Source organism: Neovison vison, chromosome 13 (genome assembly GCF_020171115.1).
Source record: "Neovison vison isolate M4711 chromosome 13, ASM_NN_V1, whole genome shotgun sequence".
In the NCBI taxonomy this organism is placed as follows: domain Eukaryota; kingdom Metazoa; phylum Chordata; class Mammalia; order Carnivora; family Mustelidae; genus Neogale; species Neogale vison.
The window spans coordinates 97223149-97238684 of record NC_058103.1 but is presented as its reverse complement, the minus strand read 5'-3'; the positions used below and the strand labels follow the sequence as shown (position 1 = coordinate 97238684).

The 15536-nt window shown below is 41.0% G+C and overlaps 2 protein-coding genes across 6 annotated transcripts in view; one reads left to right on the top strand and one right to left on the bottom strand.

Annotated features, from left to right (window-relative positions):
* Nucleotides 1-5241, top strand: part of SUPT16H (SPT16 homolog, facilitates chromatin remodeling subunit) — a 39344-nt gene extending 34103 nt beyond the window's left edge. Inside the window, exons 23-26 of the mRNA XM_044232072.1 lie at nucleotides 2292-2421; nucleotides 3065-3194; nucleotides 3323-3400; nucleotides 3893-5241. Of these exons, the coding sequence (XP_044088007.1) occupies nucleotides 2292-2421; nucleotides 3065-3194; nucleotides 3323-3400; nucleotides 3893-4038 (484 nt within the window). The 3' untranslated portion in view covers nucleotides 4039-5241. The remainder of the gene's footprint in view (nucleotides 1-2291; nucleotides 2422-3064; nucleotides 3195-3322; nucleotides 3401-3892) is intronic.
* A 31-nt stretch (nucleotides 5242-5272) lies between these two features.
* Nucleotides 5273-15536, bottom strand: part of RPGRIP1 (RPGR interacting protein 1) — a 39254-nt gene continuing 28990 nt past the window's right edge. For all 5 annotated transcript variants that reach the window (XM_044232073.1, XM_044232074.1, XM_044232076.1 and 2 more), the window contains 3 exons: nucleotides 11420-11504; nucleotides 8486-8616; nucleotides 5273-5641 (listed from right to left, as the gene is read on the bottom strand). In XM_044232073.1, coding sequence (XP_044088008.1) covers nucleotides 5529-5641; nucleotides 8486-8616; nucleotides 11420-11504 — 329 coding nt within the window. In that variant the 3' untranslated portion in view covers nucleotides 5273-5528. The remainder of the gene's footprint in view (nucleotides 5642-8485; nucleotides 8617-11419; nucleotides 11505-15536) is intronic.

Genomic DNA, 15536 nt, shown 5'->3' with positions numbered 1-15536 from the left:
AGGTTTTCTGATGACAGATTCTCTCAGCTTTTTCTTTAAAGTCTTTATTTCCCTTTCATTGTAGAAAGGTGTTTTTTGCTGGATATAGAATTGTAAGTTGAGTCTTTTTTTTAATATTTACAAGATGGTGCTCCATCGTCTTCCAGCTTACCTGCTTCTGCTCAGATGTCTGCTCTCTTTGTACCTCTGTACAGATTGCCTTTTTTCCTCAGGGTATTTATTTTCTATTTGTATCATTGGTTTTTAGCAGTTTGATTATTAGGTACTTTGCTGTGTTTTAAATGATTATTCTGCTTAGTGTGCATTGGGCTTCTCAGATTTGTGGGGTATGTGGTTTTCATCATATTTAGAAATGTTTTATCCATTTTTTTTTCTTTTTCTAGAGCTATAGAGAGGACAAATGGGGCCATTACTCTTCAAATATTTTTGCCCCCTCTTTTTTTTCTGAGACTAATTACACGTTTCTTCACTCTCAGCACCTTCAAGTTTCTCTCTCCCTTCATTTATAATAACTTTTTAAACATCATTATCTGATACTTCCATCCACCATCTTTGTATTTTCTGGGTCTGTTCCACTGGCTGATTTTTTTCTTCTGCCTTTTTGCCTGGCTGATATTTTGTGATCAACTGCCAAACTGTGTGGCTGCACATTTTTGTGTGCTAGGTTTTAACTTTTTTTCTAGATGTCATTGTAGGTATAGTTGAATGACTTGGATACCACTCGGTCTTTCAGAAGTTGTTCTCAAATGTCACCAGTGCTGGTTCAGAATAACGTTTTCTCTAGGACTAATTTACCCTGTTGCTGGGACAGTACTCTTTTGAGGACTCTGATTCACTGTTTGTCATAGGGTCTTTCCATTGAAGCTGGTGGGAACAGGAACTATTTCCAGCTCAGCATGAGATCTGGGAATTTTCTGGCCTACTGCTTTCCAGTGCTGCTTTGCCCAGCTCTACTTAGCTTTCTCTCATACATGTGGAGATATGTTCTCAGCCACAGATTGGAGGGGATCCCTCTTCACATTTCTAGAAATCTTTCACTCTCCTCCAGTACTCCTGCCTCAAAATTATAGCTGTCTCAGCCTCCTCAAATACTTCTCTCAGTTCTGATTGGGTTCCCCTTCCCTGCATAGCAGCCTGGGAACTGCCTCCAGACAGAAAACTTAGGCAGTTATAAATCAGAACCCTATATGTTTCCTCCTTTATAATCCTGTGCTGCTTTTCACCCAGTATTTGAAAGCTGTTTCTTTTCTTGTTTGTTTTTTTAAAAGATTTTATTTATTTATTTGAGAGAGAGAGAGAATGAGAGAGAGCATGAGAGGAGAGAAGGTCAGAGGGAGGAGCAGACTCCCCATGGAGCTGGGAGCCCGATGAGGGACTCCATCCCAGGACTCCGGGATCATGACCTGAGCTGAAGGCAGTGGCTTAATCAACTGAGCCACCAGGCACCCTGAAAGCTGTTTCATATCTCATTTGGCTTTCTAGTTGTTTAAAGTGAAGGGGTAAATCTAGTCCATTTTATTCCACCATGGCTAGAAGCACAAATTACAGCATATACGATACCAGTGCCTATGACGAACTTATGGTAGTGGTTCGCAGATAGGTTTTGTGTCAAAGGTTTCTTGTTGTGATCCTCGCTGTTGTTATTTCTTTGGTTTCCTTTTCTCTTCCTTCCTGCCCACTTGAATTGATTGAGCTCTTCTCAACAGAAGTAGGTAAAAGAAAGTCATTTAAATGTCTTAATACAAGGCACTTTTTAGGTAATAAACAAACAAAAAACGTATCCCTATCTTCAAATAGACCTTGCACCAAATAAGCAGTACATAAGAAAGCAGTGCGGGATCGGGGCCGGAAGGCCAGGACTGTTTCTCAACTGCAGTGGTGCAAGTGATTAGAGCTGGAAAGTAAGAATCATAGAAATGGTTATAAGTTGAAACTACGTGCAAATAAGAGTCAGGGAGGGAAAAACATAGTTGAGGAGGAGAAAAAGCTAAAGGAGGATAGGGAAGTCGGTACTTAAGAAAGAAAATGGAAAACAAAAACATGAGCTTTGTTCGAGAGACAAAGCTTGCTTCAGTTCTCTGTTGGAATGCTGCTCTGTGGTGAGGGCTGGTTCTAGCAGACCAGATGTCAGCTACAAGGTCTGTTCTGGTGGCATAGTGCAAAAGAATGTCAGCTATCCTATATTTAGAAAAAGGTTACCTGCATTCAGAGATGCTTATGAACAGATGACACAGTACTTTCTCAGAAAATACAGAGAATTGATTTTGACTTCATACTGTCCCGTTTCTCAGTTCCTGTGACCTAAAGTACACAGAAGGAGTACAGTCCCTCAACTGGACTAAGATCATGAAGACCATTGTCGACGACCCCGAGGGCTTCTTCGAACAAGGTGGCTGGTCTTTCCTAGAGCCTGAGGGTGAGGTGCGTGAGTGTGGGGTTTCTTTTCTGGTACATGGTGGTGCCCATTACCATCGGGCGGCTAGGAAATGCCATGTAAGTAACACCAAAGGGACCAAACCGAGTGGGAGCTTGGTCTTCCTGTGTTGTTTCTCCAGGGTAGTTTTACAGGTAGATGATAAATTAGGGATTGGTAGTCACTCAGATTTCTTTGAAATTGCAGAATTATTCTTTCTTGGTATTGGGAAGAAATTCTTCAGCGCATTTTAACTTTTTTTAAAATTTGAAGTATAATTAACATATAGCATAATATCAGTTTCAGGTATAACTTGAGGGCATTTTGCAAAAATTGTTCTCTAAGAAGTGGTTCTTCCATCTCTGCATAATGCAGTATTACAAGCGTATTTTTGTGGTTAATTTTCCTGGGTAAGGAAGGGTGAAGTGAATATTTAAGAAATAGAATTAGATATTTGTCTAATTGCACTTTACCAGTAATTTAGCCCTTCTGTTTCTTTTGTTCACTCAGGGTTTTAGGGCTTTTTTTTTTTTTTTTCATGTAAAAAAGAAATAATGTTGGTGTGCCAAGTGGGTTAAATTAATTCATTAATCAAGTGAATGTAAAAGAAAAAAAATCCAATAAATAGTATTATGCTGTCTGACTCACCAGGGGAGTGATGCTGAGGAAGGGGATTCAGAGTCTGAAATCGAGGATGAGACTTTTAATCCTTCAGAGGATGACTATGAAGAGGAGGAGGAGGATAGTGATGAAGATTATTCATCAGAAGCTGAAGAATCAGGTTAGTCTATAGGAAAAATTTTTCTTGGCTTTCTAACCTGCTGTCATTTTTGGAAACTCAAAAAGGAGGAAAGAATTCTGGCATTCCATTCCTATCTGAAGACTAATGCTTAATCAATTTTATTTTAGACTATTCCAAGGAATCATTGGGCAGTGAAGAAGAGAGTGGAAAGGATTGGGATGAACTGGAGGAAGAAGCCCGAAAAGGTAAATTTTTTGTTGTTTGTTGCTTATTTTTGAGGCGCAAATTTTTAGCAGATTTTAGTATTTTGAAATGTTATTTGCCTAATACGAATAACAAAAGAACACTATAAAACTCATGTGGAGTTATAGCTGCAGCCTCATCAGAGGAGCAGATAAACTCTGGAATGCGTCCACACTCTTCCAAGTGGCGTGACTCTGTAACGGATGCTTTCTTCACATGGACCCATAGCTGGGATAGCCATGGAAAGGCTCCAGAATTAGGCCATCCAGTTTCCACGTCTAAGTCCTGTAATAGTTTAATCATAAAATAATTTTCCATCATACAAGGCTCAGAAAAGTTAAGTACTTGCCCCAAATTACACAACCAAGAAGTGACTAACAGATTAAAACCTAAGTTTGATGGCAGAGTGCACATTGTAGTGGTGCATACTGTCATGTACTATTGGGTATCAATGCTAACCTGTCACTAACTAGTAATGCCTTTCTCCTATTTAGCGGACCGTGAAAGTCGTTACGAGGAAGAAGAAGAACAGAGTCGAAGTATGAGCCGGAAGAGGAAGGCGTCTGTGCACAGTTCAGGCCGTGGCTCTAACCGTGGTTCCAGACACAGCTCTGCACCTCCCAAGAAAAAGAGGAAGTAACTTCTGAACTTTGGTCCTCAGTTCCATTCTTTATCCAGCCAACCCCTACAAATTTTACATGACATAGAAACTGTATTTTTCCTTTTTTTTTTTTTTTTTTTTTTTTTTCCTTTTGAAGTTTGGCCATTTGTGTTTATGGGTTTAGGGGGCCATTTGTGTGGACCAATCTACTCGGGGAATTCCAGGCCCACCAGGACACGTGCCAGTGGCCCCATCCAGATGGCGAGGGAGGAGGTGTTCTTGAAGAAGGGCAGAGGCTTCCACTGTTAATAAGTACCGTTTCATTCCTCTCTCTTCCTGCCACCTTCTGCCAGGACATCGATGGCTTCTGACATCTTATTCTCTGATGTCTCAGAGCTGTATTTCCAAGACATTGGTACCAGGTGACCCCTAACTACCTGTACCTTGGTTCTTGACCAGCAGATCCGAGCCTCCATTCTACCCTACTGCCATGACCTTCCTCACATCTCTTTACGTCCCATCTTTGCAGTACTCAAGAAAAGGTTGTTGGAATTTGCTAAAAGTTGTGATAAATCATACCACCTGAGCTAGTGAGGCCGATCCAGCTGGTAACTCCGTCTGAGTTTCCTGCTTTTTGGCTTCACACAGATAGAGGTGTGTCTGCTGCCTTGCCTTGGACGACCTAAGAAGCAGTGGCACTCCCTGGCTCGGTTTCCTCCTCCTCACAAATTCACCCATGGTACCATGGTAGGAGTAAAATTACCACTGTTTCTTTTCTGATGTATCTGAGGAAGAATGGTTGTGCCTCACGTACTACTTCTAGTGAAACCTAGAAGGAGGCTCAGAGGAATCAACATTGAGATCTGGAAGGGGCAGGTCATGCCTGGGGCCTAGAATACCGATGAGAAAAGAGAAGAGGAAGGGAGGCCACGTCTACAACACAGCCTCTCGTCACTGCTGCTCCTTATTTTTACTGGTCTTGCATTGTCGTGTATTTATCACAGTTTCTGTTGAACAGCTTTTTAAGTATTTGGGGAGTTTATCTCGCCATCCTCCCCCTCCTGGTTCTCTGCACTCACCTGTCCCACTGCAGTTCCTTCTGTGTTCTGTGACTTTAAGAGAAGAGGGCGGGAGGGGCTTCGGATTTTATTTGTTTGTTTGTTTTTTCTCCTTAGCAGTAGGACTTGATATTTTCAATTTTGGAAGAACTAAAAGATAAATAAACTGTGGTTTTTTTTTTTTTTTTGGTGGTTGTTTCGTTTTTGTAAACTCACTTTTGTGAACATTCTTTTGCAGTTCCTGAAAGCAGGCCTGCTTCTCAATTGGGAGAGAGTTGAGAAGTTAGAGAATAATGCCTTTGTCGGGGGAGGGTCACAGAAATTGGCTTTCATCCTTCTAAGCTTTTGTCATTAGGTTGAGAGATACCAGACAGCACAGTAAACCAAATTCATGGTATAGCAAGTTACTTTATAAGAGACTTTTTACTATGGTTCCCTCAGAAAGTTTAGAATGGACTAGTACTTGCTCCATCATGAAAGCGTATCTTCTGTCATCTCCTTGTAAATAGCCTGGAGGGCGGCAGCAGCTTGAAGGGACACCTTCAGCCTTCCTATTTGGGTGACCTGATCTCCAGGGCTGACAACTGTTGGGAGAGGAAAGCAAACAGGTCAGGTGGCAGCACTGTTCAATTAGAAAACACTTACCTAACTGCCATGTGCTGTGTGTGGGGATGGTGATACTAAAAGTCATTCCCTCACAGGGGGCACAGTCTAGCGGAAAAGAAGGGAGAGCACAGTACAGTATGCGAAGTGCTCTGATGAAAACTCTGGGTACTTTGGGAACACACAGAAGTGGCACCTAAGTCAGGATGGAGGAATCGGAAAAGGCTTTCTAGAGACAGTCCCTGAGCTAAGTCTTTTAAGGTATCATAAGCACAGGCCAAGACATGAGAACATGACAAGTTTAGAAAGCTACAAGAAGTGGCAGAAGTGAAGCTCTGTATAAATACGGGCTGCCTTTCGTGGCTCCATTGTTAAGCATTCCAGGTGGAAGACCCTGTGAAGAAACAGAAGGATCCCCCATAGAGTGATATGGAAAGTCAAATGGTGTAAAAATGGAAGAATGGCATGCATGTATGTATTTTTTCCCCTTAAAGATGTTACTCCTTTATTTGATTGAGAGAGTGTGCACCCCAGGGAAGAGGGAGAAGCAGACTCCCTGCTGAGCAGGGAGCCTGATGTGGGACTCGATCTCTGGACCCTGGAATCATGACCCGAGCCAAAGGCAGATATCCAACCAACCGAGCCACCCAGGTGCCTGAGAATGGCATTTAAAAAGGAGAATGAGCAATAATTTTAGAGATTAAGAAAGGTCAAGTAGGATGAATAAGGAAACCAACTGGATTGGGCAGTTAGGAAAATTGGTAAGAACAGAGTCAATAAAGCATTTGGATGAAAACTTGATCATTTGTTGGTTTTTTTTGATCATTAGTTTTTTAATAAAGATTTTATTTATTTGACAGAGATCACAAGTAGGCACAGAAGCAGGCAGAGAGAGGGGGGAAGCCGTCCCCTGCTGAGCAGAGAGCCCATGTGAGGCTTGATCCCAGGATCCTGGGATCATGACCTGCGCTGAAGGCAGAGGCTTTAAACCACTGAGCCATCCAGGCACCCCGAAAACCTGATCTTAACTGAACAGTGTAGGCATAGCCAGAACAGAAAATATTTTAAGGAGCAGTTTGAAAGTGCTAAGAGAAAAGAGAGCTGCAGGGATAGAAAGCAGTGTTTTGTCTTTGAAATCAGGCCAACATGATTAAAGCCTGAGTGGAAGGAAGGGCAGCCAAAATAAATTACTATAAATTTTTCTTTTGATGATTAAAAAAATCAAAATAATTGAGACATATTCGTTGGCTTTAGAAATGTTGAAGTCCTGACCAGAAAAGGCTTCAGGGGATGTTTCTTCTCTACAAAGGGCACTGAAGCCAGGAAGAGTGCAGCATGTCTGGGGAATGGGGATAGGCATCCAACTTGGGAGTACAAGTTAAAAAACAGGTGACAGAGACCGCACTTGCCCTGTGCCAGGGAGCCAGCCCTGTCCTAAATATTTCTCTCCCACAAGCCTTCACGTAAGCAATTTCACAATCCTCTGGACAAGCCTGTGAGGGAGCAACGCTATTCTCCTTTTGCAGTTGAGGAAACCTGCATAGAGAGGTTACATGACTTGCCCAGTACCTCAGCTGGTAAGGTACTAGAGGAATAAAATGAAGAATCTTATCTACCAGCTAGTTTGAACTCTTTAGCCCCTGGCTAAACAGTATCCCTCAAATCTCATTATAATTTTATATCATGACTCAGTACACATGTACATAAGAAAGTGTCACAAAATCTGTGTGCAGAGCACTCATATTTTCTACAGTTTTTTCCCCCTCAGTTCTGGTCATGACTTACTAATTTAATTTCACCATCCATTATTTGGTTGGTAAGGACTGGCAGTTTGAAAGCCTTTGGTCTAGTGGGTAATTTTCAGACCCTACTACAGCCTTGCAGATAAGGTAAATGTGAAATCCCAGACACACAGGATTGAGAGCAGTGGGACTGGACAGAACAGCCTCCAAACGCTGATATTTTTCAAGCATGCCAGTCTTGCAGCAAACAATGTTAAAAACAGATTTAAGAAGAAGGTGGTGATCAAACTTTCTGTAAAGAAACACTGTAGCAGATGGAAATGGGGTGGAAGTGGGGATGTAGTCAAACACTTCTGAAGCAGGATGGTTAAGATTTGGTAACTAAAAAAAAAAAACCTCACCCCAAAAAACTCAGTAACAAATACCATGAGGTGGGTGAGGGAGTAGGTGACTGAGTGTTGAAGAGACTAGGGGAAGGGTCGCACATTAAAACGAGAGGGTGTTGGGGAACCTGGGTGGCTCAGTGGGTTAAAGCCTCTGCCTTCGGCTTAGGTCATGATTCCGGGGTCCTGGGATCAAGCCCCACATCTGGATCTCTGCTAGCAGGGAACCTGATTCCCTTCCCCTCTCTCTGCCTGCCTCTCTGCCTACCTGTGATCTCCGTCTGTCAAATAAATCATTCTTCAAAAAAAAAAAAAAAAAGCGGAGGGTGTTTGCTGCCTTTACAAACCTTATATGCTTGCGATAAATCAGAAATTCTGATGTTGAAATTTGAAATTAAAAGAATTGGTCTTTTCAAAATACCCCTATTTCAAACACTGGAGATTTTCATAAAAGATTGTATTCTGGTTGTCATGAGACACATGGGGTAAAATATACAACTGACTACTCATGCTCGATCTAGAAATAAATACAGCTACAGTTATTTCAATATTAAATATACAAACTGGATTTGGATCCAGTTTGTATCATCACCTTCATAGTGGTAATTATATACTGAAGGTAAAATCGGAAGAGAATTTGTGATTAGGCTGATTTCCTTAGAAAAAAAGTGAAACCGAAGCATGAACGTTTATTACTCACTCTCTAGCTCTTGCTCTACACCGTCTCTTCCTGATTCCATGATCTGCCACAGTTCCAGAAACGCATATCCTACTTCTTGACATTCTTTCTTTTCATCGTCCAGAGGATCACTTACCACTGTAAACTTTAAACTAAAGGAAAAATTCCATTTAACTCAGTACTGCTGATGCTGTAAGGTTTAAAATACATATATAATGATAAAGGTAATCATAAATTATACAGTGTTTTCCCTGAATCAGTTTTCCCTGGTCTTCATCTTACATAACTGTAATGGCAAAAGAGAAGGCACTGGTGTATTTTAAAGAAATGACAGGTCTGGAAAAGAGGGAACTAAGACTCGAGATGATACAGTTGATCAAGCTGTCTCAAACCTGTTCAGATAGGGGTGGCTCAGTAGGTTAAGTGGTTAAGTGTTTGCCTTCACTCAGGTGGTGATCCGTGGGTCCTGGGATCTAGACCCTGCATCAGCCTCCCTGATCAGCAGGGAGCCTGCTTCTCCCTCTCCTTCTAACTTCTGCTTCTCTCTGTCAAATAAATAAATAAAATCTTTTAAAAAGAAACCTATTCATATAGGATGCTTCTAAGGTAGCTTACAATTCTGATGAAAGATTTGTCATGGACAGTGAAGGTGTTGCACAAAAATCAAGATTATAGGAGAATTAGAAGAGTTCTTAGATTTCTAAATAAAAGTTGGGTATCAAGCCAGAGCAAAGGAAAACAGAAGGAGTACAGAATTACAAAACATACAAAAAGTGTATTCCTATGAGTTGTATGTCTGGAGACGGCACCAGAGTGCAGGGCATAGCGCCCACGAGCAGCCCGGAGTCCACTGCACTCATTATTCTCCTGACTCAACTCAGCGAAGAAGGATACGACAATCTAGAAACTAGTACCTACTCGATTTTTTTGAGATAAAATGCACACATAAATTCATCATCTTAACCATTTTAAAGTGTACAATTCAGTGTGTTTTAGTAAATTTAGTGAGAACACAGTGTGTTTTAGTCTCCAGGAGACCACCAGTTGACTTTCTGTCTCTCTGGGTTTGCCTATTCTGGACATTCTGTATCCCTATTAATTTTTTTAAAAGCAATACTGGTGGCTAATAGTGCTAAGTGAACAAGAATAGGACTAAAAATAGGACTTAAAATCACAGCTAAACAGAATGAAGCTAAAAAGAAGAAATTCTTCTGAAAGTGACCCATTCTTAGCTCACAAAGTAATATCCACTTGTGATGATGCTTCTGTATCCTTACTGAGAACTACAACAATGCAAAGGGACGGTGCTAACTACCTGAACAATTTTCACCTTTCTAGGTACAGGGCACAATACCAAATGCATACATTCATTCATTCGTTTTTTCATTCATTCATTCACAACTCTGAGATCAAGACCTGAGCTGAGGGCAAGTATCAGATGCCTAACTGACTGAGCCAACCACCCAGGTGCCCCCCAAGATGCTTTAGATAAACTACATTAATTATTTCAGTTGTATCCTTACAGAAGCCCTCAAGCCAAGTGATATTCAAAATTCACAGAGCTAGTAAGTGGAAGAGCCAGGATTCAAAACCAGGCTTCTCTGATTAAAAAACCAATGTTCTGTCTGCTGTACATCAATCGAAATCTAAAATTGAATAGAAGGTTACAAAAAGAAAAGGGGAAAAGCTACCACTGTAAGGAAATGAAGGAAGAAAGTATTCCAGGAATGCTGAGAGAAAAACGGAAAATAACTAAATTCAACACTGATGCAGAAGGGAAACAAACAAAATGCTTTACATTTTCAAAAGTTACCAGTCAGCTTCTATCTGTTTAAGTACACAGTGACACTGAAGTCAGATGCACTATTTATTTATGTGGCTCCCTCTTCAGTCCTTTCTATGACTAACTGGAGACAAAGTAAATGCCAATTAAACAAATTTATTGGGCTAAAACACCAGCCCTGTATTATTTCTTACCCACAAACTTAAAAAGGAGGCAACATTGCTAGATCTTGCCAAAAGCAAAAAAAAAATTCAAAGAGATGCCCACTTAAATTTGAATTTCAAATTTCAGCTGAATGGTGAATAATTTTCTTAGTATAACTATGTCCTGTACATTTCATTGGGAGCTTCTAAATCGAGGCTTCTTCACACCAAAGGAATAACAGGGACACATCCCTAAAATTGATAGTACGTCTTGAATTTACTTCAGTTATGTCAAAGTAATCCTGTAAAGAAATAATTTTAAAAGTCTAAACATGTAGGGTCATGTTTAGGGTCAATGAAGCATCCAGCACTTGATCTCAGCTCCGGTCTAGATCTCTGGGTCATGAGTTTAAGCCTTGCCTTGGGCTCCATGCTGGGAGTTTTCTTTAAAAAAATTAAATATGGGGGCACCTGAGTGGCTCGGTCGGTTAAAGACTCTGCCTTTGGCTCAGGTCATGATCCCAGGGTCTTGGGATCGAGCCCCACAGCGGGCTCTCTGCTCGGTGGGGAGCCTGCTTCCCACCACCTCTGCCTGCCTTTCTGCCTACTTGTGATCTCTATCTGTCAAATAAATAAAATCTTAAAGAAAAAAAAAACTAAATATGAAATTACTATCATAAAGACGTAATATTTGGTAAGCTAGCAATGGTACTGTGTGAGATATAAATTATCTGAGAATGTCAAAGGGTTTTGTCCATTCCTTACAGAGCACTGTCAGTATTCAAGTATTTGCTGTCACAAAAACAGTGTCATCAGGGGCTGGCACGGGTGAGAGAGGAACTACACCGATGCGATTCATCTAGTTTATCAGGTGGCTGCAAACATGAATTAGCCTCAAGGAGATGAGAAATCCATCCAGTAAGTTAATACAAAAGAAGTTATTAGAATATTCAATATCAGTGCAAAACCAAACTGAATTCCTGGGTGGATAATATCTCCCTGCTTTCAAAGTGGAATGCAGATGCTTACCGTCCTTGCTCTGGATCTTGTTTCTTCAGCATGGCGAACAGAAACTGCCTTCGGCCTTTTTGTTCCAGTGGGTCCAGGTCTATCACTGCAGTAAGGATAAGAGAAGAATCATACACTGTTGCTATATGGGCACTAAGACCTTCATAAGTGGCATACATAAAACCATGACAGAAAAGAGAGATTGGCTATCGAGGGCTCACGGCCGGCCACCTGTTTTGGTAAATGAAGTTTTTACTGAATACAGCCAACACCTATTTGTTTACATATTATCTATGGTTGCTTTCCAACTACAGTGACAGAGCTGAATAGCTGTGACAGAAACCATCTGGTCCACAAAGCCTAAAATATTTACTACCTGGCCCTTTAAGAAAAAGTTAGTTGACCCTGATAAAAAAGAAGCCTTACAATCTTCCTGGAAAGCTGTTCGGCCATTGTGCCAAGATAAACGTGCTCCCACCACTCTAAAGCTGGAAAAATCCCAGGAGACTGATTTCTTATGGCCATGCAGAGGTTTGAGTTTTGTAGCAGGTTCAACTCAAGGTGCCTGTCTCAACACACACCCTCTCCCTTCCTCCTTATTTATACATGGGAACGCTGCAGGCTCAAATACATTAGCATATGTTTTCCAGCCTCTTACTTAGCTAGCTTTGGCTGCAGCACGATAGGTTCTGGCTATTGTGTTATGTATGCTTAACAGGCTCAACTAGGAAGCATCCTTCCTTCTCCCCGGGAACCATGAAGGGTGACAGGCTCACCAAAAGGATGGAAGACAGGCGCTAGGTTGATCGGAGGGCAGGATAGGAGTTTGGACCCTGGTAGGATCGCATACTCTCAGCCCTGGACTGTCCCCCCTCAGAATTCATTTTATTTAAGTAAGAAATAAACTTCTACCTCATATAAGGACAGGATATACTTAAGGGGTCGGGGAGAAGGAATAGACAACAACAAACAGCTCTTAGAAATCCAAGACAAATTTTCAATGACTGGAAGTTAAGACTAAGGAAATCTGAGGGACTACCTGGCTTGGTCAGTTGGTAGAAGTTCTTGATCAAGGCTTGTGAGTTTGAGCCCAGGCTGAGGGTAGAGTTTACTTAAAAGAAAAAAAAAAAAAAAAAAGACTACACCTATTAAGGGGTGCCTGGCTGGCTCACTTGGTAGAGCAGGTAACTCTTGATCTTGGGGCTGTAAGTTAGAGCTCCAGTCCCACACTGGATGTAGAGATGACTTAAAACAAAACAAAACAAAACAAACTATATATATATATATATATATATATATATATATTTATTTATTTATTTATTTAGAGAGAGGAGTGGGGGTAAGGAGCAAAAGGAGAGAGAGAGAGAGAGAATCTTCAGCAAGATCCATGCCCAGGGCACCTGGGTGGCTCAGCAGGTTAAGCCTCTGTCTTGGGCTCAGGTCCTGGGCTCCCCGCGTGGGCTCTCTGCTCAGCGGGGAGCCTGCTTCTCCATCTCCCTTGGCCTGCCTCTCTGCCTACTTGTGATCTCTCTCTCTCTGTCAAATAAATAAATAAAATATTTTTTTAAAAAAAGATCCATACCCAGTGTGGAGCCTGATGTGGAGCTCAGTCTCACAGCCTTGAGATCATGTTCTCAGCCAAAATCAAGAGTCAGATGCTTAACTGACTGAGCCATACTGAAAAATAAAATCTTTAAAAAATTAAGGAAATTTTCCCAAAATAGAAAGGCTAGAAGTGGGATTATACGAAGAAAATGAAAAAATGAGGGGCGTCTGGGTGGCTGAGTTATTAAACGTCTGCCTTCAGCTCAGGACATGATCTGGGGCTCCAGGGACCAAGCCCCACTCGGGCTGCCTGCTCAGCGGGAAGCCTGCTTCTTCCTCTCCCACACCCTCTGCTTGTGTTCCCTCTCTTGCTGTCTCTGTCAAATAAATAAATAAAATCTTTAAAAAGAAAATGAGAAAATCAGAGGATTAATTTGGAAGATCAAAAAACTCTACTAAGAAAATGAGAAAATCCTGGGGACAAAATTATCAAAGAAATGCAATGAAAATTCCCAGAACTAAAAACCATGAGCTCAGAACCCCTGAATGGCTAGAACAATTACAGGAAAAATATACACATTATTCTAAAATTTAAGAATACTAAGGAAAAAGATCAAATGCTCAAGTTTTCTGGACAGGTAGAGGTAGTTTTCATACAAAGGTTAGACTCCTGGCAAAGATCATGGACCAACTGCCTCGAAATTCTGGATAAAAATGTTTTCAGAATACACTTCTATACTTGGTCTAATTATCATTAGGCTATATGGGTAGAATAGATTTCATGCAAGATGATCACAATGTACTACCGATGTATGCTTTTTTTTTTAAATAATTTATTCATTTGACAGAGAGAGATCACAAGTAGGCAGAGAGGCAGGCAAAGAGAGAAGGGGAAGCAGGCTCCCTGCTGAGCAGAGAGCCCAATGCCGGGCTCCATCCCAGGACCCTAGGATCATGACCTGAGCTGAAGGCAGAGGCTTAACCCACTGAGCCACCCAGCCACCCCCCAGTGTATGCTTTATTTAAAAGCTACTGGAAAATATGACCCATTAAAATATAAAAGTGAATCAGTGGATGACAGAGAACCCAGGAGATAAGAAACCCAGTATGAGAGAATTAAATCAAATTCTCCAAATGCAGCAGCATGATAATAGCTGAATGGTGGGTTGAAGAGAGGTCTTCAAGGGAAAAAAAAATTGATACATTCTTTGACAGGTTTGATTGTTTGAAAACTTGGAAAGACTGTTGGAGGATGTGAAAAGAACTACAGTGGGCATAATGAAGATAGTGCAAATGAAAAATTGAGACAAAAAAAGGATTTTAACTATGGCATACTACTTGGTTCTGAAGAATTAATATTTACATATCCATAATAATAGAAACAATTAAGATTGGATTAAATAAAAGTTATGATCCAACTCTATGGGAAGAAGGAAACATGGGTACAGCATAAGAGAGAGAAATTTTGTGTGTCACGATAGGAAGTCAGCAGATAATATCTAAAATTGGTGAGTCAGGAAGCTGCAACAGAAGCATTATTCAGAAACATAGAGTTAAATAAAAAGAAATAGCAGAAAAAGTGAAAAGGGTGTGGTGGACCACAGAGAATGGGGAGGGAAACAGGAGTGATTTGTGTAGAAGGGATGAAAAAAGGGACTGTTTCATTTTAATTAAAAATTTTTCTAGGCCTATTTGATATTTTAAAACCATACGTATAACCCTACTTATATCAATGGACAGATCATCCAAACAGAAAATCAACAAGTAAACAGTGGCTTTGAATAACACATTGGACCAGATGGATTTAACAGATATATTTGGAACATTCCATCCTAAAACAGCAGAATACACATTCTTTTCAACTGCACATGGGACAGTCTCCTGAATAGATCACATTTTAGGCCACAAAACAAGTCTCAACAAATTCAAAAAGATCAGTCATACCATGTATCTTTTTTTTTTTTTTAAGATTTATTTACCTCAGAGAGAGAAATATACAAGTGGAAGGGACCGAGGAAGAGGAAGAGAGAAACCCAAGCAGACTCCACACTAAGTGCAGAGCCTGACACCTCAAGATCATAACCTGAGCTGAAACTGAAAGTTTGATGTCCAACCAGTTTTGCCACCCAGGTGCCCCACCATGTATCTTTTCTGATCACAGTGCTACGAATTAGAAATCAGCCACAAGAAAAAATCTGGAGAGAGCACAACTACATGGGGATTAAATAACATGCTACTTGGGGATTAAATAACATGCTACTAAACGATGAATGGGTCAACCCAGAAATCAAAGAGGAAATAAAAAAATACATGGGAACAAATGAAAATACACTGGTCCAAAACCTTTGGGATGCAGCAAAAGCTATCCTAAGGGGGAAATTTATAAGAATACAGGCCTAACTCAAGAAGCAAGAAAAATTTCAAAAAACCACCTAACAGGGACGCCTGGGTGGCGCAGTTGGTTGGACGACTGCCTTCGGCTCAGGGCGTGATCCTGGAGTCCCAGGATCGAGTCCCACATCAGGCTCCCAGCTCCATGGGGAGTCTGCTTCACTCTCTGACCTTCTCCTCGCTCATGCTCTTTCTCACTGTC